General features: G+C 42.4%; 1 protein-coding gene across 7 annotated transcripts in view; it reads left to right on the top strand.

Annotated features, from left to right (window-relative positions):
• Positions 1–23,229, top strand: part of PRR5L (proline rich 5 like) — a 73,946-nt gene extending 50,717 nt beyond the window's left edge. For all 7 annotated transcript variants that reach the window (XM_080983797.1, XM_080983796.1, XM_080983799.1 and 4 more), the window contains exons 7-9: positions 521–661; positions 2,138–2,264; positions 20,710–23,229. In XM_080983797.1, the coding sequence (XP_080839923.1) occupies positions 521–661; positions 2,138–2,264; positions 20,710–21,092 (651 nt within the window). In that variant the 3' untranslated portion in view covers positions 21,093–23,229. The remainder of the gene's footprint in view (positions 1–520; positions 662–2,137; positions 2,265–20,709) is intronic.
• Positions 23,230–25,519: the final 2,290 nt, after the last annotated feature.

Here is a 25,519-nt window from a genome sequence, read left to right as displayed (position 1 = left end):
GTGGGGGTGGGGGAAGATAGAGTCATCGCTGCCATGAAGCATTGGGAGTTGCTTTGAATCTCCTTATTTTCTATTTTATTGTTTTTATACTGTTTTATTGCACCGCTAAACATTGTTTTAATGTTATTGTTTGTTTTTATACTGCACAAAATTTAGATATTTAAAAATATTCAGCAGTTCATAAATGCCATTAAACAAACAAACACTAGGAAAGCTACCACTTGTAGAATAATTTACCTGCTTGTGTAGGAAGTCTTCCTTTCCCCAGATTCTTTAACCAGCCACTGTAAATACCTCTCCATCCACATGCCTGTAATGGCTAGGTTTATAACTTCATGTGACCAGTCATATGCTGCATTATGTTCTTTGTCCCCCTTCATTCCCCAGTTCTTACATAAAAGCATAAAATTAACCCCTGGCATTATTTACAGCTGCTCTGAAATTGGTGGCGGATGGAGTTAAATGTACCCCACCGCCAACAGCTACTAATTCCCCCACTGTTTTCTGAATGTGTGTACAGGGCCAAGAATTGACTATTCGCCAGATTGCGTTGCTCGGCTTCCGAGATTTGGTCTTACTGAGAGTGAATTTGGATGAGATTCTTCCTCGGGTCCAAACCAAGCTTCCACCTTCCATTGTCCAGATGCTGCTGATTTTACAGGTGGGGAGCAATGCGTTTCTTCTTATCATATGTGCCTTGTTTAATGACTAGTGAGTAGGTGGCCTGGAGAGGTTTCTGTATACTATGAAGAAAGAAGAGAACCTGTGCAGAGCAGAAAAGTGCAATTGAGCATTTGCTATGAATGACATAGACTAAGGCTGCTGTCCTAACCCCACTTACCTGAGAGTAAACCCCATTCAATTAAATAGGACCTACCTTTAAGCAGACACACATAAGATTGTGCTGTAAGTTACTAGCTACAAAACCGTTTAGTAAAGGGATACCAATAAGCAGATTTTGTCTTTCATCTGAACCAACTAAGACTATACCCTCTGTTTTATCAACTATCTTCCTCCTCATTTCCCTGTCTCACGGGGGGGGGGGGGGAATCAATCTCTGGTACTTTTTATGCATCTGATGATGAAGGATTTTACCCTCAAACCCTTACAGTTGTTTTCATTAAGTACCATAGGATTTTTGTTTGTTTGTTTTTTGCATTTTCTCACTTACTTTACTCTGTTCTAACTTCATAGGAGGATTGTTCAACATTTATTCACTCTCTTATTTCCCAGGCTTACACCATCCATTTTGTTGCCTCTGTAGCAAGCACTTAAATTCATTTTGGTGCAGCTGCTTGAAAAGCTTGCACCACTCTACTTGTTCAGCCTTAGAGGGCTTTTATTTATTTATTTTAGCAGAACAGGTTTTCCCTTGGGGCAAGTCCTATTCAACCCCATTGACCCACTGGATCTTATCCATCTTCTAGGGTGTTCTGTTAAGTTACATTTGCATACCAGGTTCGGTTGACCTGGGCATTCTCAGCAGTGGGTCCTTTTTACCTCTGATAGCTTACCATAGCCTGAATCTGCAGAGTTATAGAAAGAGGTGTACATCTGCAAAGCATTAAGTATTTTTGAACTGCTCCGAATGGTTGTCTTAAGTTTTTCAAATTCTTAACAGTACTGCATTGTAACATATATCAGGTGGCCAGACATCATCAACAGTGAACTGAGCGCTAACAGTATGGGAGCCAAAATGGGGTCACTGAGAAACAAGTGGGGTGTGACTGCAATGTTGGAGGAACCCTGAGGTTTGCAGAAGTACAAATATTTCTAACCCCAGCCCTCCTTCAAAAAGATACCCAAGCCCAATGATGACTGAGCATATTCAGGAGCTGCAGAAAGCTGACTGTCCATTGGAATACAGAAACAGAAAACCAGGCTATGAGGGGAATCGAATGGCTTCTTTGAGCCACTTATGGAACCTTTATAGTATCCCGAAGAGGGTTGGCTGGAATGCTGAAAGCAACCTGCATTTTGTTGCAAGCTCCATGCAGGATAAATAATTATGTAACAGGCTCTTTTTTCTTCATTTCCACAACTTTTTCCTGTGTGCACAATTATATTTCTTCTGAAAGTATTGTGAAAGAAATATATATGTTCATATGCATATCTGTTGGATGCTTTTTTGTCACAGGGAGTGCATGAACCTACAGGTCCCAGTAAGGCCTTCATGCAGTTGGAGGAGCTTGTTAAACTCGTGGTCTCCCCATACCTCGGTTTGTGCGAAGAACACTGCTTCCCTGGTAGTACGTGTGCTCTGGGTAAGATGCATTGTATTGCAACGCCATTCGAGTTTCTTTCCCCCCAAGATCCCTTCTTAAACCAATGTAACTTGCATCTGTGTTGGTCAATAGTTTGCTTGAGGGCTGTGCAAAAAGAATATTGGTACCCAAAATGTGTGTTCTCGTGTTAGTACTGCCTCTGCATTGTTGCAGAACATGTTTGACCAGAGACAACACAGTGTGACAAAAGAACTGTACATCAAGAGTGTTGCCTCTCACATACCACTTGCAACTCTCTTTAAGAAAACAACAACTATTGTCTGTCAGCAGCCAGCATGGTCTAATTAATATGCAGCTTTGTGCAAGACAGAGATGGGAGAATAAAAGCTTAAATCATCCCTGAGTAGATACCAATCAATGAAGCCTTAAACATAATTAGTTTGTATGGAAACAGCCTTCATTTTTTTCCTTCTTGAGTCTTACCAAGTGATAATGAGAGTTCAGTATTCACAACCTGGTTCTGCAGGTGCTTAAAATCTGATTTTTTAAAAATGGTAGCTGAAAAGCATCTTGCCACATATTATAGGTTTCTAGTTTAGTTTCTTTCCCTTCCTTTATCCTGCAAGGGAACTTGCCAAACACCCATTGTAGTAGTTCTTTCCGGATCCACAAGCCCCTTGTTTCCACAGCATCATCAGACACCTGTTGCCAATGTTCTGCTTGATCACAGGGTTGTTAGTTTGACAATGTCAACTCTATTGGAATTGTGTTATTCAATCACAACTACTTTGTGCTGCTCTTCCCAGTGCCCAGGGCTATGTTGTAGGCAAGGAAATGGCAATAAAGTCAGATCAGCACTCCCCTTAGTACAATACTGTCTAATACCACCGCTAGCCAGTGTGTCCCCTCCCAATAGTTTCCATCATCCCTGACCATTGGCCATGCTGGCTGGGGCTGAGTTGCAGTCCATAACATCAGGAGGGCTGCCCCGATCTCTATGATTTCTGGCTTCCCCAGCTCTGGCCATCACTGGACAAGGAATGTTTGAAACTGGCATCTTGTCAAAAAACACGTGTTCCCTTTGTGTTGTGATTCCTGTAGCTGTGGGGCCACATCCTCGTCTTTGGATGTAATCTAGTGTGTGTTGTGTAGTTCAGTGGACATGACCCTTTGCCTCTCAACTCCTCCAGTTCTAATCTATATTTCCCCTTCCTTCTGACAATCATCTTTGTTTCCTCACCTGCCTTTTCAGCCTTACATTTAAACCAGGGGTTGGGAACTTGCAACTCTCCATATCTGGGTAGTCCTTCAGATCCTGTCATCCCTGGCCATTGACCATTCTGACTGGGACTGATGGGAGTTGTAGTCCAGCAACATCTTGGAAAGCCACAGGTTTCCTATCTATGTTGCAAATCAGGATTACTATGTAAAAGAATCATAGATTCGGAGAGTTCTTAGGCAACTTAGGCACACTGTATATAAATAGCTGGCATTTTATTTGTTTAAATATATGCTGCCCTTTTAAAAGTCAAAACCCTCTAAAGGTGGCTTCTATATATGCATAATGCAATGCAGTTGCCTATCCAAAAATAGCCACTGACTTCTATTGGTAGTGGGGGGCATGTAGTCCGGGCCTCTGTTGGTCTCAAAGTGTGAGCAGCTTGGAATGGGTGATTGTATATAACCCACATGGCAAAGCTTCTTTGACATCCTATGCATGCTGAGAACAAGAGCTTGTAGATTGGACCAAATGCCTATCTAGTTGAACATCTTGGCCAACCTGATGACACCAGGAAGCCCACAAGGGCAACATAAACAGAACAGCACTCTCCTGCTGTTGTTTCCCAGCAACCTGGCATATAGAGGCATGCTGCATCTGATCCTGAAGGTAATGATATAGTCCATCATGACCAGCAGACATTGGTAGCGTTATCTTCTATGAATTCATCTAATCACTGTTTAAAGTTGTCCACTCTTGGGGTTCTCCTTCATGGATCACTGCCTTGTCATGGCGAAGGGGCTTGAATAACTCAGAGAAGCTATGAGCTATGCCATGCAGGGCTGTCTGGAGAGGTCATAGTGGAGAGTTTTGACTAAACTTTCTTGGGTTCCATGATCACTGCAGATGGTGACAGCAGTCACAAAATTAAAAGACGCCTGCTTCTTGGGAGAAAAGCAGTGACAAACATAGACAGCATCTTAAAAAGACTGCTGGATCAGGCACCTGTTTTCATAGTGGCTGACCAGAGGCCTGTGGGAATCTGCAAACAGGACTTGAGTTGTCTCCCTTCCTGCGTCATCATCTTCCTTAGATTAGGGAGACCAGCAGCCTCTTCTCCACACCATGTACATTTTTGTTTATCTCTATTCTGTTTTTTCATTACTAACATTTCTCCCATAAACCCAATAGCCCCAAAGATTGCAACTTTTTCTCATAGGGGAGTTGTTTTGAGCACAGTATCACTTCTGCACTCTCAAAAGTGAGTCCAGCTTTCCTCAATAAAGCTTACTCGCTAGTAAGTTTGTTTAGGGCCAGTGCTTTTTTACGCACACTCCTAAACATTTTGTGAATCTAAGTTTGGCCTCATTGAGGGGCAGTATTTCAATATGAGTGGGAAAATGAGAGTACCCCTAAACATCATCATCATCATCATTATTATTGGAAAAAAGCACTGTTTAGGGCTATTCCCAATTTTAAATGGGGCATTATAGGGCCCAGAAGAGGAAATGCATGTATGGTCTGTCAGTTCCTTCAGACTGAGAGATTCTATACAGCAGCACTTATGGAGAAGAGGAGAAGGAAATAAGTTGGAATGGGAAAGTGATTGATAAGTAGCATAGCAACTTTTTTGAACATAGCATTCCCCTGAGTATTCAGTCATTGGTCTAATGCACCCAACTTTTGTATAGGACTCATGAGTGTGATTCCTATGTTGATTCCTATTAGTTCAAATTAGAGCTATGTTGCATCCTCCTTTGCCCATGCCAGCTGATATTCCTTCCTTGAGCCACCCTCTCCCACTTCTGGGTTTTGCCAAAATCGGTTAGGGTGGAAGTTCCACTCTGGATATAGCTGCATGGTCCAGTCTTTTATCTGAAAGGAAAGCCCACTTAGTTTAAAGCCAACATGGTGTTCTCCAGAACTTGCTGAACTAGAATTCCCATCATTCTTTATCATTGAACATACTGTCTGGGAATTGATGAAAGCTATAATCCAACAATATCAGGAAGGCATCACGTTCGCTGTCTTTGGTTTAAATTGACTTACTTCTGAATAAACAGTCTTTGATTCATCATTGTTACCATTTGGTTCTTCCTTAATAAATATTTGTTGAGAACAACAGGCCTGAGAGACATGGGCTGATCTCTCTAGAGCAGAGGTTTCCAAACTGTGTCATGACACATTGGTGTGTCGGCTGCAATGTCTTGGTGTGTCGCGCAAATGCTCTTATAAAGGGCTAGTTTAATCTCTGGTTTGCTAGCAAAACTGAACTACTGTGTCACAAAATGATTGTGTCTAATAGGTGTGTAACCAACATGAAAAGTTCAGAAAGCTATGCTCTAGAGTGTCTGTTTGTAGGACATGCACACCTTCTGGAGTTTGCTGCCTGACTCTATATAAAAAAAAGAGGGTGGTAAGATCATATCTGATTACAGCTGCTTAGGTTTTACACAACAAATACATGCCTTGAGGAAACGAGATGTACTTCTCCCAGTGCAAACATAATCACAGCACAGTTTGCTATTCACAAGTAATAAAATCATGACCCTTCTCCAGAAGGAAAATGATACAAAGTGCATGCAGACTTGCACGGTGCTGAAATTGTTTTGCCTGAAAGTTAGCCACGTGACTCTTGGGAAACTTCTCTGCTATTTTCTTGTCTGCCAATAAAACAAGGAATTGGTGTCATAAAGCAGTTTTATGAACTCAGTGGCCTTGAAAGGACTGTACATTCAAACCCATCACATTTGCTTTTTGTTTAGAAGTTACGTGTGTGCTATTCACTGTGCATGTAGGTAAATATGCAAAGCACCTGTTTCCCATGTCAGGTTTGTGGGATTGGGATCATGTTTCAACCAGGATTGAGGAATACTATAATAAATGGATATAAGACTTACTAATTTTTATTTTAATGGGCTGTAAAACAAACACTATTGGACACTGTATTTATTTGTAAGAATATTCATAAACCACCAACTCATATAAACATCATGGTGGTGTACAATAAAACTTTTAAAACATCTTAAAATTTTAACATATAAAATGCAGAGCAACTGACTAACATAGAATCAAATTAATTCAACAACACTTGGTGAAATGAACAATTTCAGCAGGCAATGGCATTTCAGAATCGTAAGCACCTGTCAGATTTCAACAGGAACAACGTTTCAAATCCATGATGCTAAAAGCCTTTGTTCACTTAGAAACTAATCAAACATTAGATCACAGTGAATGCATTATACTTCCTCCCCCCCACAACTATCAATCTGTACGTTGCTTTGAGACACTTTTTGCAAAAAAAGGTGACTAAAAATTAATAATAATAATAATAAGGCTGAATGAGCCAGCATGAGTTTTGTACTTTTCTATTGCAATTAAAGTATGTGGGTGGAAAAGATCTGATGGGTTGAGGACTGCTTTCCTTATGTTGCCATGCTGCAATAAAAGGGACCGCAAGAGCTTAATCTAGAGACAAAGTGACAACAGAGCTAGACAAAGGCCTCAACTCCCCAACTCCCAATTTCACTGGCATTTTAAGAGACTAATTAGACACTTAAATGATTTCCGCTGACCAGCATCTTCCTTCCTCCCCCATCTCCCTGGTAACAGTTTCCTCAAAGCAATGTGCGATGTGACTTCATTGTTTCCAGTATTTCCTTAACTCCCTGCAAGCAGCCAACAATTGAGTATGAGGATGACACCTCCCCGTGTTTCTTTTCCCAGGGGATGCTGGAGGGACTCCTGAGAGACATTATTAGACCCTCAAAGCCATTGACTTCAGCATCCCAGACAGCAGAGTTAAGCAATATCTCCACCTATTGGCAGTTATGAAGGGGGGGGGGGAATTCCACTCCACTTTTTCCTGAGTGCAGAATAACTCATTGCATTTTGAATGAAAGGCTCAGAAAACTGGTGGTGTTGTATAAATTTTTGAACACCTCAATCCCCGACGCTCAGGCTGTTCTGACTGAGACAGCGGCTGTCAAATAAACTGCATTTGCACGAGCCTAAATGCTTGGAGGAACAAAGGAAACTGGTGCTGAAGACCAAGGTTTTTTCACTGAATTTTCGCCAACCCCTCTTAAAGGGTCACGTTGTGGAAATCTTGGGTAGTGTTCTATGTCTGGACTCTGGAAATCTCTTCTTGTTCCTCTTTGGTTGAGCATATTCAGAGCTGACTTTTTGTTAAGCTTTTGGCAAGAGAGGATGGTATTCAACTAAGTCCTATCCAGAGGAGACTCAGGGAAATTTATGAACCCATGTTAGCCAGGCCCATTAACTTCAGTGGGTCGACTCTGAGTAGGGGTAGCATTTCTTAGTCTGTTCCCCAGCTCCAACACCAAGTTCATTTTGCTCCCCACCCCCTTTCCTTTTCCCGCATGATTGCTGGCTTCCAACTTTTACGATGAGTGGATATTTTCTTAATTTCCCCTTCCTTCCACTCAAAAGCTTTTCTGTCTCCCATTCTCTTTTATGGTTTTTCAACTGTTTTATGACTGAGTTATTCGTGATCTCTTCTTTGCACAAAGCATTTTCATTTTCTCACTTTTACAGCCTCTTTTTGCTTTTTTATCTTGGTTATATAATGTTTGATGCTTCCACCGCTCTTCCTGTGATCTTGCCTGGATTCGTGGGCTTGTGTGTGAGATGATTACTTCAGTGAGAAGTGATTTGTGGAAATGAGGTGGCAGCTGAAAATGGAAACAAAAAAGCTGAATCAGCTTCATCCCCTCATATTGTTTTCCACCTCTGCTTCATTCTTCTAGTTTGCAGGCCTTTTGCTTGCAGCACCATCTTACTAACCTTGGCTGTAACTTAATTCTCTCAGAAACTCATTTGAATCTTAGCCTACTGTGTAGAAGCACCACAGCATTGTACTACATACTGGTTGTCTGTTGTCTGTTTTTCATAGTGTCTGATGTGGACGTGTAGTTTCCTTCATACTTGTATCTAAGTGGCCTAAGAAGAAACCTGTGGCCCTCCAAATGTTGTTGGCCATGGGAGTTGGATTTCCAACATCATCTGAGGGACCAGGGGTCCCTCAGCCTGGCATTAGGCAAAGTAAGGCAACCACCTCAAGAGGCAGATGGCTAGGGTGCAGCAACAGTTCCTGCCTGTTCCTTCTGAGTTCCTCATCTAAGAGGGGCCTGTCCCGTCCCCCCTCTCAAATCTGACCTACTGCCTGAGGTACAGGGAAGAATGCTATTCCACCATTGGTGTTGGAAGGAAGGTGCAGCTGGCATTCCAGTTGGTTTCTGGTTGTGAAAGCTTTGTGAAGACACCATCTTACCATTTGCCTCAGGCTGCAAAATATCCTGAGCCGGCCCTGGGAACTGGATGTTCCTCAGGTGACATTAGTCCTATGCAATAGCATAAGCAACTAACTCAGATAAAGTGAGTGTAATAATTCTGGCACTAGCCAAACAGGAAGTTACTGGTCTTAGCATGATTCCATGCTAATTCTCCCATCTGCCAAAACTGTGGTTCCAAGTTTCACCCTGCTTTTTATTTTTAGTCGCATCCCTTATCTGCTTAGCTGAACCTGTTGATCTCTCTCTCCTTGTTGCTTTAGTCAGCCTGCAGCAATCTGCTGAGTTGTCTGGCCGTAGCAGAAGAAGATTATGGGTGGCTTGTCGTAGTAGTACAGGGCTGTGGAACAAAGCCTGCAGTGTTTTGCTTTTTGCTTGCTCAGTTGCTTCCATTTCGCCATTATTGGATTTTGGAATGCATCACCTTCAAGATACACTTTCAGCTGCTTTTTATCGCTGTTGCTCTAAGTTGGAAGGGACTGTTGGAGGCAATGAGTTGAGACCGCCAAAAAATGAGATACAGGAGGAAACCATTGCAAAATCTAATTTTGAAAAGTGGAATCATATGCTGGCTAGCAGAAAGCATCTATTCGGATGCCTCGTCATCTCATCTGATTTGAAAAGAACGAATCCAGAAATTTAAATGAGCTTTGGCCTAGAAAACTTGAACAGCATGGAGAGACCTGAGTTTTGTAAGCTGGAAGCTTCTCTATCAAAGTCCATAGAGTTTCTCCAACCATGTTTTTCATAAGCTTCCTGTATTTTGGCTTTACCACAGTGGTCCATGCATGGGTAACTTTAAGGATGTATTACTGCAACACATTCTATGTGACGCTAACCTTGAGGCTTGTCTGGAGGCTGCATTATGTGAAGGCTAGGATGTTTGTGAGGCCAAACTGCCACCAGCATATAGTACCTTGCTAGGCCAAGTTCAACGTTTTAGTATTAACATATAAGGCCTTATATAGATCAGGGCCAGGGTACTAGAGAGATTAAGTGTGGATCTAGACACAGGAGGGAAAGAACGCTGTAAATAAGTCAGAAATTAGATCATTATAACAAAAGAAAAAAAAATCTGTATGGAAAATCGTGTTTTAAAATTTCCTGCTCTCTGGTGCAGGAAACGTGTGTTTATAGCATGTTCAAATCACTGTTTCTTAATGTAGCTGAGTCCTAGGTCACTGTGGTCTGCAAGAAAGCTTCTTCTGTAAGTTTCCAAAGATATTGGAAGTCTGTCCCATAGTAACTGAGCTGGGCTATCAGTGTGGCCGCCTGTGTTCTGTGAAGCAGCCATTCCTGTCAAGAAACTATCTGCAATTTCTAGAAGCAACTGAATACATTTTTGTTCAGACAAGCTTCTCCAGCTGGATAAATAGGTTTCTGCCATGGGTGTACATACTGTTTTTTGTTTCTTAAAATGCACAGTCATAGAATTCCTGCAGTGCAGGAATCTCAGCTAAATCATCCATGACAAATTCTGTTGGTATTTTGTGTTTTTAACTGTTTTCAATTCATTTCATTTTGTTTTCTTTTTTCTTTTTACATTACCTTGAGGTATCTATGTGGAAGGCAATTAATAAATAGCAACTGCAACAAGTTCCACAGCAACAAATTGCTTGATTCCATGAGGGGAATCCTGGAGGGGCGCTGCCAGTCTGTGTAGACAGTACTGCGTTGGATGGTCCCAATGGTCTGATTCAGTACCAGGCAGCAACATCTGGAAGGCTACAGGTTCCCCATCTGTGCCTCACTGACTTTTGAATTTTTTGACCATCAGTAGGGCATTCCCTGGACTAGTTATATCCCATCGTGTGTGTGTGTGTGTGTGTGTGTGTGTGTGTGTGTGTGTTGAATTCTGGCAGCTCTCTTGGCTCCAGTCCACTTGCTAGGAATACATTCATGCTTTGGCATCAGCAGGGCAGGTTGCTAGTTTAGCATGGCGGAGGCGTACTTTGCTCATATCTCCAGGCAGTTGCTTTTTGCCGTCATGTTTCCACCCCTGCCCTCTGCCCCATTATTTCAGCCGGTGATAAGTAATTGCTGAAATGCAGCCTTTGCCATGATGGAATGCAGAAATCTGCTGCTCCAGCGGCACCCTAGAACAATTTCTTAGCGCGGACAATGAACAGATATTCATTTCCAGCTGAAAGGCCGGGAGGGGAAAGAGATGCACGACACAGTGACAACTGGAGGAATATCTTCCCTTTACTGCTCAGATAGATAGACTGCATTCCAGACAATGCTGCTATCAGCCTCGCTGTGCGCAGCTTTTACCGTACCAGCGGGAGAGCCTCTGCGTGGGAGTGAATGCTCTAACCTTTGTGTGTGTGTGTGCGAAGCCAAAGTGCAGTAGACGTCTTATGATTCCACAGCATCAGTTATTGATGCTGGAAAGCAAAGTATTGCTAGTGTCTCACTTCATAACCCTTCATGGAGAAAAGGGCAAGTTCTCCCAGGTTCAGTTTGAATTGGGACCAGCAATTACAAATGACAGCAGGGAAAAACTCAAAGTACTGTATTTTTCAGTGTATAAGACTAGGTCTTTTCCCTTAAAAATAATGTCAAAAAATAGGGGGTGTCTTATACATGGATGCATCTCCCCCCATTTTCTTAAATCTGAGTCCCCCAAAATAGGGAGCGTCTTATACATGGGGGCGTCTTATAGACAGAAAAATACAGTAGTTGTTACCACCCCCATGCTCTGCCTTGAGCTCCCGAATCTCCTTATCCAGTAGTCACAGCTCTGGCCAGTACTGCACACCTGCCTTTTCTCCTGCCAGCCCAGAATAGGGAGGGAGGCTGGAATCTCTCTCCTTTCTGTCCTCTGCCCAGTGGGAAATACAGTTGGAAGCACTGAGAAAATGAAGGCTGTGTACACAGTAGCAGCTTAAAACTCAGCAAGTTCACTCCCCCTTGCTGCATTTCAAGTCGCACGGATGGGACATTCACCACAGTGGGATGTTGAATTCCGCACTAAGGCTGTGATCCTAGTCGCACTTATCAGGGAGTAAGCCCCATTGAATTCAGTAGGACTTACAGTGGTGCCTCGCAAGACGAAATTAATTCGTTCCACGAGTTTTTTCGTCTAGCGAATTTTTCGTCTTGCGAAGCACGAAATCCCATAGGAATGCATTGAAATTCAATTAATGCGTTCCTATGGTCAAAAAAAGTCCAAACAAAGCCAAATTTGGTACAACAAGAGTTTATTAAGTGCTCTTTAAAGTCACACATACTGTAAAGAGCATTTCAAAAATTGAAGGAACAATAAATTAAGTTTCTAAACATGACAGAAAAACATTTAAAAATCAACAAAGTGTACAGTACATTTTCTAAGACTCTGGGGGACAACTCGAAGAAGGTTCCTCTTCCACTCTTTGCTTCTTGCTGAAGAACCTGTCCATGGTCTGCTGCTTCATCCGCCTTTTCAGCACCTCCCTGAAAGGCGACATGACCCTCGTATCAAAAGTGTTCACAAGGTCATGTGCCACGTGCTTGTCAGGGTGGTGCCGCTGTGCAAAAGCCTGCACATCCTTCCACTTCATGCAAATGTCCCTCAGTTCTTTGGAGGACAGCCGTTCCTCAGTTGCTTCCTCCTCTTCCAGTGAGGCCTGCTCCTGCGCAGCCTCTGCCTGCAGTTCGACCAGCTCCTGGGTGGTCAGCTTGTGGTTGTGCTCCTCCACCAGCTCGCTGATGTCCTCCTCTGTGACCTCCAGGCCCATGGTCCTCCCCAAGGCAACAATGTCCTGCACCACTGTTGACTCTAGTGCATCAGAGTCACTTGGTGCCACACAGTCCGGCCACAGGCTGCGCCAAGCGCAATTCAAATTTCTCTGGCTGATCCCTTTCCAGGCCGTAGTGATCATCTTCAAGCAGATGACGATGTGGAAGTGGTCCTTCCAGAATTCCTGCAGGGTGATGGTGGTGCAATCAGTCACCTCGAAGCATCGCCTGAAAAGCTCCTTGGTGTAGAGTTTTTTGAAATTGGCGATGACATGCTGATCCATCGGCTGGAGCAGTGGTGTGGTGTTAGGCGGCAGGAACATGATTCTGATGAAGCTGAACTCCTCCAACAAGTCCAACTCAAGGCCTTTAAGATGAGCAGGAGCATTGTCCACACAGAAATTCAAATCCAGATTTTTTTTTTTAAAAAAAACAACATGGCCCAATGGTCACAGAAAATCATAAAAATTCAAAAAAAAACCCCCCACAAGCTCCCAGATTCTTGCAAACCCCTCCCCAACTGTTCCCCCAGCCACCCACCACACAGAAATTCAAATCCAGATTTTTTTTTTTAAAAAAAAAACAACATGGCCCAATGGTCACAGAAAATCATAAAAATTCAAAAAAAAAAAAAACCCACACAAGCTCCCAGATTCTTGCAAACCCCTCCTCAACTGTTCCCCCAGCCACCCACCACACACAAATTCAAACCCAGAATTTTTTTTTTAAAAAAAGCAGAGTGGCCCAATGGTCACAGAAAATCATAAAAATGCAGAAAAAAACCACACAAGCTCCCAGATTCTTGCAAACCCCTCCCCAACACCAAGTCCTTGAATTCCAAACACCCCAACCCAAAATCCAAAACCCCCCAAAAAAGTTTTAAAAGTTTAACTTACCAAATGGCTGCAAAAGAAGTTTTGGAAAAGCTTCAAAAATCAGCAAAGTCTTCAAAAACCTCAAAAAAGGCTACCACACCGCGTGCTATGAGTTGCTCCTCGAAGTCAAGTCGCAACTGTATTAACGGTGTTAAGAAAAAGGAAACAAACTTGCAAGACGTTTTCATCTTGCGAAGCAAGCCCATAGGGAAATTCGTCTTGCAAAGCAGCTCCAAAAACGCAAAACCCTTCGTCTAGCGAGTTTTTCGTCTTATGAGGCATTCTTCTTGCGGGGCACCACTGTACTTCTGAATAGTTTTAGTTAGGATTACACTGTAAAACGGTAAAAAGGACTGAACAGTAACTTCATAGCCTTGTTAAAATAGGAAAGCTTTATTCCAGCTGCTAAATATCATTTCATGAAATCATAGAATTGTAGAGTGGGATGGGGTCCAGAGGGTCATCAAGTTGCACCCCCTGCAATGCAGGAATCTCAACTAAAACATCCGTGGAAGATGGCCACCCAACCTCTGCTTAAAAACCGCCAAGGAAGGAGAGTCCATTTAATGAAGAGACTTCATCAGTGTGTAGGTAGAGAATTTCAAAGATGAGGTACTGCCTTTCAAATGACCCTCCCATGAGACACTCAGGAGCTGTGTTAGAGCTTTTAAGGGTTAACAACAACAACTTTATTATTTATACCCCGCCCATCTGGCTGCGTTTCCCTAGCCACTCTGGGCGGCTAACAGCATATATAAAACATAGGGAAACATCAAACATTAAAAACTTCCCAATACAGGGCTGCCTTCAGATGTATTCTAAAAGATAGGTAGTTCTTGAGCTCCTTGACATCTGAAGAGAGGGTGTTCCACAGGGAAGGAGCCAGGGAGGGTTAAAAGTAACAAGCTTGGCTGCCTGTATGGATGTATATTAATAGTTCTCTGTTGTATGTAATAAAAGTAAGAGATGAAAGGGGAACAACTTGTTCATGATTTCCCTGAATGACTTAGGCTTCAATCCAATGGTGTCCATGCATGAGTGGAAAGGACTTCTGCTTGCACAGCAGGACTTCCCCTTCCTCTCCTCCCATGTAACTCCAGTATCTACTTTTGGTGGTTGGGGGACCATCCTCAGGAGATTTAGGGGTGCTGCAGTTGAGAGGAAGGAGAATGAGGCCTACGACATGGGTGAAAGTCTGAGCAAGGCATGCTGGGTTTTGCCCTACCTAAACATGTGAGTAGTCATATTCAAAAGCTATGTATTCTTCTGCCACATTACTGTTAGATACCGTGCCATGTAATCTGTGTTGATCTTCGTGCAGCTTATTACTTCATCAAACTGTGTATGTGAAACACATTACGTTAACAATGAAAAGAATCAATAAGGATTTTGCTGGAAAGAACTGTGGCTGGGAGTCTATTTTAGTGCAAAACCCAACTGATGTAAGGTTTTGCACAGGTAGTCATTGGTTACAGGGAAAGAAAACATTGCACAACCATGAGAGCACTTACTTTAGATAATTTAGACAAATTCATGGGGAATAAAAGGTAATGACTGCATGAAGAATACACCCTTCATGGCTATATTACCTCCAGTACGGGAGAGAATATTTTATTTAAATATTTTAAATTCATCATCATCATCATTTTTAATTTGTATACCGTCTTTCTATCTTACAATACTCAAGGTGGTTTACAAGCTGAAGAAACAAATAATGTACATCTTATAACAATCTAATGCCATACAAAAATGTGATAATAAAACAAAACTATAAAATAATAATATCAGACTTCCGGGTTGGCGCCATCGCCGAATGGCGGACTCCCTCCGAGCTCCGGAGGAAGTCTGCTCGGCAGGGGCTGGGTCCTACCGCGCCGGCGACGCAGGGACCCTTAAAAACCACGGGCACGGAGTCCGTGGACATGGGTGACTCGGCTTGCACCATTAGCGCCCTCCCGACTCGTGAAGGAGCCTTTTTAAAGGCTTCGGATCGGGTGCCGGGGAGCGGCGCGGTGCTTTGAGTCTTCTGCTTTCCCTGCCGAGCGCAGCCGCATGCCATTCGACGGAGAGTGCTGACTTCTTCCATTGAAAATTTGGACTATTAACAACAACCCGTGAGTAATTGGGAAACCGGGTTCAAAATTTTGGATTTGGCACGAGCGGGGGCGATTTAAAAAGGAAGTCAATCCCCCCCCCTACTGTAAGCATTCCAAAACAAGGACTGAGTAACCAAGGTCCAAAGGGAAGTATATTTCTGATAAAAATCATTAATTCCACGATGCGAAATTATAAGAACTGTGCTGGAGGAGAAGAGTGGAGGGTGAGAAGGAAAATGCAACCCCCCCCTGGGAACCGGGGCGATTCGCGGAGCCTGGTGAAGAGAGACGGAGACTTTGACAGCTGTCAAAGTAGCTGTCAAAGCTGGAGAATATAAAGAGGACTTTGTTACGAGGACTTTGCTGGTTAATTTTGTTACAATTTGCTATAATATGGATATAAACTGTCGGAAAATAAGGAACAACAATTTGACTTTTGGATTAGAGGATACAAAGTTATTACAATCCCCCTAGAGGGGTATCGGGACATTATAAGAACGGTCGTAAGTGGAAAAATACTCCGGGATTCACACAGGACTTGTTATCTTCTGGGAAAGCTGCAAAACTGAAATAGTATTTTGTCTACAGAGGTATTTACATTAAAGGAGACAATAGAATTTTCTATTGAAGAAAGGAAGGGACTGGACGTAAGTTTTTGTTCCTGAATAACAAACCTCTGTAGAGATACCAGATTTCTGAATTAGAAAGTTTTAGCAGCTGAACAGGACAAGAAACCTGAGAAAGTGAGGAATAAGAAGAACAAAGGACTGACTACGACACGGAAAGAACAATGGGAGGAGTGGTAAAGATCAAGGAAATTAAAGGCCTTTGTTAGATTGGACACTTGAAGTTAAATATCATTAAAATTAATAAATTAAAAGAAAACCGGCAAGATGGAATTGGGGAGAAATTTGGCCATGAATTGAGACTTCCAGGATGATAATGTATAGACTGATGGACATGGGGAATTCAAACCGGGGAAGGGGGGGGGGGGAGATTTGGAATCCAAAGGCTGTTTAACAATCTTTTGAATTTTTTTTTTTTTATATCTCTTATTTTCTATTTCTTTATATAACTTACGCATGTCATTTTATTTTGATTGGACGTGTTTAAAAAAAGGGAATTCGTGGAAGGAACTGGGGTGGATCTTGGGGAAAATCTTTTTTCTTTTCTTGTTAATGACGTGGGACGGTGCAAGATTTGTACAATTCAATCTGGATAGTGGGTTAAACAAATTAAGCTTCAAATTGGGAGTGAGAGCTTGTAGAACCAAAATAAGGAAAGGGGAATACAGTCGGGGGGGGAGGGGGGGAGTCCCAGAAAGTAGGCAATGAAAGTAAGGTTTTAAATATCTTTTTGTTCTTTTTCTCTTTTCTTTGTATTTCTATATTTCTGGAAACTTTAATAAATATGATTTAAAAAAATAAAAATAAAATAATAATATCAACATATAAAAGTTAAACAGAAATCCACTCAACAGTTACACTAAATACTTTCTAAACTATAATTAATAAAACAACAGCAGGCCACAGTACATAAAATAATACAATACAAATTGAGAAGCAGCGACTAGAGGGTGGAGCAAGGCAGGTGGAAGGAGGCCTTGCCTGTCAAAGTCTCTCCCATCTTCAGCCAACAAAGTCTCAGATTGCTCAAAAGGCCAGCCACTATTCTCAGGCTTACAATCTATGAAAAAGACACAGCACAAAAGGAAAACGGATTGGGAGGTAGGTAGGTGAAGATCTTAGTTACAAATTTCTCTAATGACCAGCTGCAGTGGAAGGGCTCCAACAGAGCAGGTGTCAAAACTTGCTGCTCTCTCAGCTGTGTTGACTGAGTGGCCCTGCACACCTCCCCCCCCCCCCCGTCCTGCAGCCTGGTGTAATAACTGCTGCCAGGTGAGTAGTATGCCTCTGAAGACCAGTTCTTGGGGATACTAGTGGGAGAGTGCTATTATGCTCATGCCCTGCTTGTGGTCTTCCCATAGGCATCTGAGCAACTAGGTTGGCAGAAAGGGTGCTGGACTAGAAAGGCGTTTTGGTTGGTTGCAGCAAGACTCTTCTTATTTGTGTTCTTAGCGCTACAAGTTGAAATGGAATTGTTTCGGAAATCTGACCTCTCTTTAAATCATACAATTCAGACTTTGGAGTCCTAATTTGACACGTTTTCATGTTCAAATTTCAGAAACTAAACTTTGATTTCAATTTTTCAAATAACCACCAGGAAATCGATTGAAGGAAATGTTTCCCAGGTGCATTAAGTTAGTATGGATATTACTAAATGCTTAGGTGCACTTTGCCATGCAGATACTGGTCTGGCTGGGACAAACTTCCCCATTTTTTTTCAGCTATGGTTTATGAAGCTAGGAAGTAACACCAAGGCATATATTGTGGTTCAGTTGCTGCTGATAAGAGAGAGTAAGTCAGGCTCTGATCCTGGCTTATTGGTTTAACTGACATTAAGGTAGAGTTTCCCAGTTTGGATGCAACAGACAACTGAAGGCAGCATGCAAGGGGACAGATGAGGGTGGAGTACTTGGTCCCAATCCTTGTTTTCAGCTTCATAAACCATGTTTATTGTTGTCAGTCAAATACTTGCTATCAAAATTTAGAGATGGTAATCTGGAAGATTTTTTGGGGGTGGTGGTGGAAGGGGAATGCAGGCTAGTTTATTCAATACTCTTTAACAACCTTTTATATTTGAAATTAGGGTGGTAGTTGAGAGAATAATGGCATATTAGCTTGGAATTGAACTGAGCTTCAGAAAGCTTAATTTTGGTACAAATAACATTGAACAAAAATATTAAAGATCCAGGATAATTTTATCATTTAAGGATACTATCTGAAGTCCCCAAACTCCAGGTCTGCCTGTCCTTAAAATCTTGTGTCTTGTACAAATCAAGTTCACTTTTGTTTTTCTCCAGGGAACAGTTTCTGAAGTGTCTGTGGCACAGCATGAAGAATAGTTGGCTGTGATTTTCTCTCTGTGTGCTGATTGCCTCCCATTCATGCTTGCTGGGAATGTGCCAGAAGACTTTAATATAAAGAGCTTTATATTCCTCAACTATTTATTGCAACTTATTGCAGTAATAAAATTTTGCAATAATTATTTTGGCTTGGAGCCAGAGTTCCTGTCAGTGTTACTCTGCTTACAGCACACTGAAGGAAGAAGGGAAGAGGTGACTTTTCCCCCTTTTTTTCTTTGCTGATTCCCCTCTTCTCCCTGTACCCCCTGAAGATCTGCTCTGGAACAGTTGTGGGGAGATGAAGGGGAGATCAGCAAAAAGAAAATGCTCCTCTCTTTGTAGTATGGCACTCCGGATTCAACCTCTTGCCATTATAATCAGTAATAATAATAATAATAATAATACTAATAATAATAATAATAATGCTGTTCTTTTCTAAGCATTGCAAAGTCCAGCTTTAAAAATGCTGGCAGACAAAAAACCAGTGTTTTCCATCTTAGCTTTATGGCAACTTTTACCATCTTCTGCAGATTGAATCTGGCAAGGGAGCGGAGGAGAGAGCAAATGCTTGACCTGGTCCCGAGAGGACTTAGTCCCTCGAGGCTTCATTAGATAACTTAGCCATACCCATGAAGTTGATGCAATGAAGATTACTGAATTGAGTAAATCTATACTAGCTTTATGTAAATCCCTAGGGCTACTAATGCTGGTCGTTTTAAGCTTAGAGGCTGTTTGCTTATTTTGCGGTGTTAACATTCAAAGCGAAGGTGGATTATGTGGCTTTAAAAACATTGTGCAATATATCACTCTAATACACCCAAGGGTTGGCGTAACATTTCAAGAGATATACAAACAAAGCCTTAGCCAGAGACCTCTTCTCCTCTAAGTGTGTGTGTGTGTGTGTGTGTGTGTGTGTGTGTGTGTGTTGTAATGGACTTCCTCTCCTTCTGTGCCCCCTAATCTGTTATGAGGGTTTCCCTAACTCTGTGGAACAGTTTTGGGGAGTAAAGAGAGGAGTGTTGGCTGCAACCCTCAGTTTCTCCCTAGCTGACACCTTTCGGTTGCGATTGTTGGCAGTGCTCAGCTGTGTAGTATGACCAGCCAACTATCGGTCATCCTCTAGTAGGCCAGTGGATAAACAAAAAATACATCCTGCACATAAGGTCTCAGACTAGATCCCTTCCAAGAGGACACTTTCATCCTTCTAGCCCATCTCACAAGCATCTTACTATGCTTTCATGAATCATTTGACTGATCACCATTATCTGTACCTTGTTATTAATCTCCCTTCCCCTCCATTTCATGGCAGCATTTCATGGCAGGTGGGTAAAGAAGCAGTCCCTACAGGGTTTCAGTCAACTAATGTTAATCCATTGAAATTAGTGGTCACAGCTAACTTAGATCTATTAATTTCAGTATGTCTACTTTGACTAAAAGTTGAATACAACACCGGGGCTCTTGGAACAGCAGTTTTGTTGTTGACAGGGAAGGCAGGCCTACAACTAGAAGAGAATTGGAGTACCAACGAAATAAGCTGCTTTTACTGCTGTGCTCCTTATTCACAGATCATGGTCCTTATTCTCCACATGTAGGGGGAACTGGGACCATGCTTTCTATCTCCATTCCTGACATTTGCACATTTGGTATGAATGTCTGAAAACAGGGATGCTGCATATGGATGGGTGGGCGGATGTGATCCTGAACCCAAGGCACAAACAGCAGTGCAGATGAAGGCTATCATTTTTCAGATTCTTGTAAACTCAAAGATAGGATTGCATGGTTAGAAAATACAGGAATAAAAAAAAAAAAAACCTGCTTCCCTGTTGCGAAATTCAACCCAATTAATTTTGAAAGATTAGAAACTAATGTTATGCAAATAAGTACAACCTCTGGAGTCACTTAAAGCAAATGATTGTAAACAAATTACCAATGCTGGAGAAATAATTATATATGTACATAAAACAACAACAATCATAATCCCTTCCCCATTCCTCCGCTGGATAACAATATTGAAGGAAGGATTAAATAGTTTTTTTTAATTCTCTCTCTTGGTATATATGTATGTATATGTACATATACATTCACATGTGCATACATGACTATTCCTGCCTAGGCAGAATGATGCACTTTCTTACATTCCTTTGTCAAAGATAAGTCACAGCCCACATTGGAAGAAAACAGCTGGATAGGGATGGTACCCAGTCTAGGGAAGTTTTCTGAAAAATTGCACTGTCGGTTGCTCTTGGATTTGTATGCAGTCCACAATTAATCTGCATGCCTTACTTCTTATTTTCCAGAGAGAAGGTATCATAGACCTCGTGCCAAACCCAATGGGCTGAGCTTCTCTTCTCACGCTGTGGCAGACCGACAAGTCAGCGAGACTGCCTTGATGCCTCTGACTGAGCAGGAGGGCGAGGCATATCTGGAGAAGTGTGGGAACATCCGCCGCCACACTGTTGCCAACGCTCACTCTGATATCCAGCTGTTGGCCATGGCTTCCATTATGCACTCTGGGATGGTGGTGGAGGAACCAGACAGTGGTGACACATGCCTCCTCCTGCAGCCCAGCTTAAACCACAGGCAATGTTCCAGTGAGCCCACGATAGTAGATGGACCGGAAGGGCTGGGGACAGCATCCATGCAGGAACCCACAGAACTGAACTGCACATCTGTCTGCTGAAATGCTGTGTGGAGGGACGAAGGACCAAGTGTGTTAGGCAAACCATTGTTTTGTCATTTGCTGAGAACAGTGGAGTCAAACTCCAGAAATGAGATCAACATGCCATGTCCTAACTTAATATTGGAAGACTTTTTGGAAATAATAGTTTCCAGGCCAGGTTCTAATTTTATGTGGCTTATATATATTGTTTTCAAGGTACAAAGCTGCTACGTTCAAGCATTCCAACATCCCTTCCCTTTCCTTTTCTCTGGATTTTTCAGACCTTTTCTCCTCCTGAGTTGGTCTTTCACTCTTTTGTCGCATCTTATGTGTGGTGTCCTATGAAATCAGGGGAGAATGATCAATACTATTAGGCACACACTTTCCCCTAGCGACACTTTATGGCACATGCAGGAGGCCAGCTATGAAGCATGCTGGTTCAAGTCTGAACCATCAGGATGGGTGAAACTGCACCCAATTTCCAGAGTTAGAACTCTATAATATACTGAACGAACATTGCCTCATTCTGCAGCAAAAGCTGGTGACCAGGTTGCACAAGCCATTTCTGAATGTTGGGGATTTTGAGGTTTTCTTTTCAGCATTGCTCTTCTCAGGGATCCCTTAAGTATATTCCAAAGAAAAATCTAAGCTCAACTTCCACAGTCTAGTTACTTCCAGTTGTTGGACTCCAATTCCCATCAGCCCCAGCCAGCATAGTCAATGGTCAGGTGATGGGAGTTGGAGTCCAGTGACATCTGGAAGCAACTAGGCTGGGAAAGACTCTCTAAATTTTTAGATTCCAGGAGACACAATTGGAGAAGAGGCTGTTTTTAAGGATCTCATGCTAAGGAACTTGTGGGTGGTATTTAACTAAGTTTTACTCAGAGGAGACCCACTGAAATTAATGAACCAAATTTAGTCATGTTGGTTACTTTAAGTGGGACCACTATGGAGTGGCAATGGTGCTATGCATGTATTAACATGTAGAACTAAGAACTGTCCACTCTACCCATTGTTTCCATGAACACCAAGATTGAAAGAAACACAGCTTTCTTACTAATCAATGGGATTCCATTACATATGGGAAACTTTAGGCTGATGGGGATCTAACCTCATTTGGGGGCAACACTCCTCCTCTTGTAAAACAGGGTCATTTGTTGACTGGTATGGAGAATGTGTAATGCCTTTTATACTTACATTCATACCTTTGACACAAAGCTCAGCACCAGGACAGACTTGCTTTCTGGAGGCTGTGTAGTGGTGTCTTTCTGGAGTCCAGGGTTCCAGTTTCTAGAAACCTGATTCTTATGTCACAACACAGTTCTGTTACCAAATACCTTTGGCAATCCAAGTTATCATGGGGGTGGGTAGGGGTGATGTTCCTCAGGTGCAGGGCTGTTCTCCTTTTCCCAATGAGGGGATTCCAAGAACCTGTTAGCAACTGAAATAGCCAGATTTTTACTTTTTTAAAAATAATAATAATCAAGCATCATAATAGTGTGTGAAAGTTGTTCTGCAACAGCTACCTCTTTATGGAAGTAGACTGCAACCCAAGGAATTGAATTCAGTCTTGATAACATTAAGGAGCAGGGTCAGGGATGGTCACATTAGACCAATAGGTGCACAGAGAAGAGACAATGCCTCTTTGATGATGAGGCTTCAGAGGCCCACAATGATGAACAAACTTTTAAGCTGTAAAAGGGCCAGCTTAATAAAATGAATGGGGTTGTGGGTGTCCAGGCCCTAATAAGGGCTCCCAATGAGATATAAACAAAGGCTAGGTAAATCCTAGTCTTAAAGCCTGATTCTCAACCGCCAGTGTATAGGCTTACAGCCTTCACTCTATAAAATGTTCCAAGTAACTAATTTGGAATGAAGGATAACATTTCCCCTTTATTCTTCCACTACGTGTCCATTTCTGGTTTTGATTTGAATGTATATGTTAAAAGGCATGTATAATTTCCCAAGTATGCTTGCCCCTGTGGAATTGTGCCAAGCCACGGTGATGGTTACCACTCAAGTCCATGGCAAGGATTAACTTGGTAAGAGAGCTTTACTCTGAATATCTAATGGAAGCTCACAAAGAAGGAAAAAGTTAATGTTTGGAAATGTGGTAGGAACTGAGTCCTCAAATAGAAATCCTTTTATTTAAATGGGACCTTTGTTGCCTGCCTTCATTTTACATATTCACAAGAAACAGCTTTGATGAAGCCTACTGCAGAGATGTCTGTGTTTTCTCATGCCTATCCACTGCATTGTCTTCTGCTTGCCTTAATTTGCTGAAATCCCCGTTATATTACATCCACTTGGCCTTCTCCTCCCCATGTGTGCGCACAAGTGTACATTCTTTCTCTGTTGCTCATAGGTATAGTTCCCACAGACATTCATTTCTTTCTTATTCCATCCAACCACCAATTCTCCCAATCAAGGGTGTGTGCTTGTGGGTCCATTAAACCTCAAAGTACAGTAAACATGGCAGTGAAGGAAGTCAGCTGAAAGGCTGACTAAGCAATAGTCTAGCAGAGCCAAACTTCACGCACCATCTTCTCAGCAAGTTTTGTGTTACCAAGAGTAGGCCTACTGTATAATTACAAACATATTAGTGGATCTGTTGTGGGACCGCACATAGCCACAGTTTTTCCTCTGCTAAAACCTTGCATCTACCTTCTTCCAGAACGAAAATCTTTGCTGCCTTCTAGGAAAATGTGGCACAGATCAGTAGTAGAGCACATGTTTTGAATGCTGAAAGCACTGAGCTTCAATCCCTAGCATCTCTAGTTAAAAGATCAGGTAGGTAGTTGACGATGGGAAAGACTCCCTCTGGAGAGCTGCAGCCAGTAGACAATATTGGGCTGACCAGAAAAACAGACTGGCCTGCTATAAAGCATCACATCAGCGAGGCCAAGAGGGGCGTCTTGTCATCTGGGCAGCCTAGGACCTTCATATACACTGCCCAGGCTTGAACCCCGGGGAGGTCACTTTGGTGATGCTAACACAGCAGTTTGACTTCACCCCTAGAGACATGTTGCATTGTCTCTTGAGACGGATGCCCAGCAACAACACAGCAAGCAGAAGATGCATTGGAATCACACCTGGAATACTGTCAAACATATTTGCAACTGTCCTTTTAGACCCATGTAGCGATAACCCGGACACCCACTTTCCTGTCCACTTGTGGCAGCTCCTCTGGCTTCAGCTTAATCCATGGCCAGTGCTTTCTCAAGACACTGCCATGGTGCTCCAAGAGATTTCTTTAAAAGGGGCCTCCCACTGCATGCCGTTCTTTTTAGTGAAAATTCCCCTCTCCCCCTCCTAAGCAGTATGAATTATTTTATTGAAAACAAATGCCGCCTCCCAAAATTGAATGAGGCCAGTTTCTATATTAATTTTTAATCTGGGCACAGCTCATAAATCCCTCCCTAATAATGCTCTGTCATTGCTAGCAGCAGGTGCCTCGCAGCAGGGGGAAGCATGTGGAGTCATCATTTGAAAAGGAGCTGCTGCCTCCCTCCTTTGGGTTTTTATTCACCCTGGTCTGAATAAAGAAAGAGAAATCAGATTTGGACACCCCTAATAAATGAATCACCTTGATCTTACAGACAGAGGGCTTGTGAAAATTTTATAGAGTTTTCTTTGGGGACAAAAATAGAAAAAGAAAAGAATCACATTGTTTTATACTCGTTGCTTGCATCCAAATTCTAAATTTATATAAGGTACTGTTAGTCGGTGTTTTTGTAACACAGAGACATCTGGTACATTGTTATAGAAGATTTCATTAGCTTGCTCATCTCAGTTCAGCATTAAAATATCTTACGCCTGTTCATGCCAGACCCTCTCAGTGTCCCTATTTTCTAGGGACAGTTCTGGATTTACAGAAGCTGTCCCAGTTTCTGATTTGATCCTAGAATGTCTCACTTTTCCTTAGGATGTCCCTATTTTCTTTGGAGAAATGTTGGATGGTATGCCATGCCAATCACCCCACCCTGCTTTTTTTTCACTTTGGGATGGTGGTGTTGAAATTTCCAGAACAGCAAACCACTTGCATAATTGGCTAACAATAGAGAGACACTACCCGTGGGATATCTTCACTGTGTGCTGGGCCAGAAAATCTCTAGATTTGCTTCAAGGCATCTCTAAAACTGGGCCAATGCAAGCTTCTTAGTAGATGATCACACTGTTTGATCCTCTGAACAGAGACTCAGAAGACCAAGCCCATTGCAAGGAACCAAAAGTTATATGTCAAATGAGCTGCGATCGTCCAAATAGTTGAAATTGGTCCAGGCAAACTCCTGCTGAAGCTCCTGTGCCTGTGTGGAAACTTTCTCTGTGCATCCCTTTTCAATTCCCTCCTGGTTCTGGGAGACAGTGGGGGAAGAGAGGGACACAGTCCTTCTCTTGCCCGACCTGCTTCTTTCTCCTCCTCCTCTTACCCATCCTGTGCTCCACCT

Source organism: Podarcis pityusensis (assembly GCF_964106645.2).
Source record: "Podarcis pityusensis genome assembly, chromosome: 1".
In the NCBI taxonomy this organism is placed as follows: Eukaryota; Metazoa; Chordata; class Lepidosauria; order Squamata; family Lacertidae; genus Podarcis; species Podarcis pityusensis.
The sequence above is the reverse complement of the archived record's forward strand: the minus strand, read 5'-3'. Positions and strand labels throughout refer to the sequence as shown.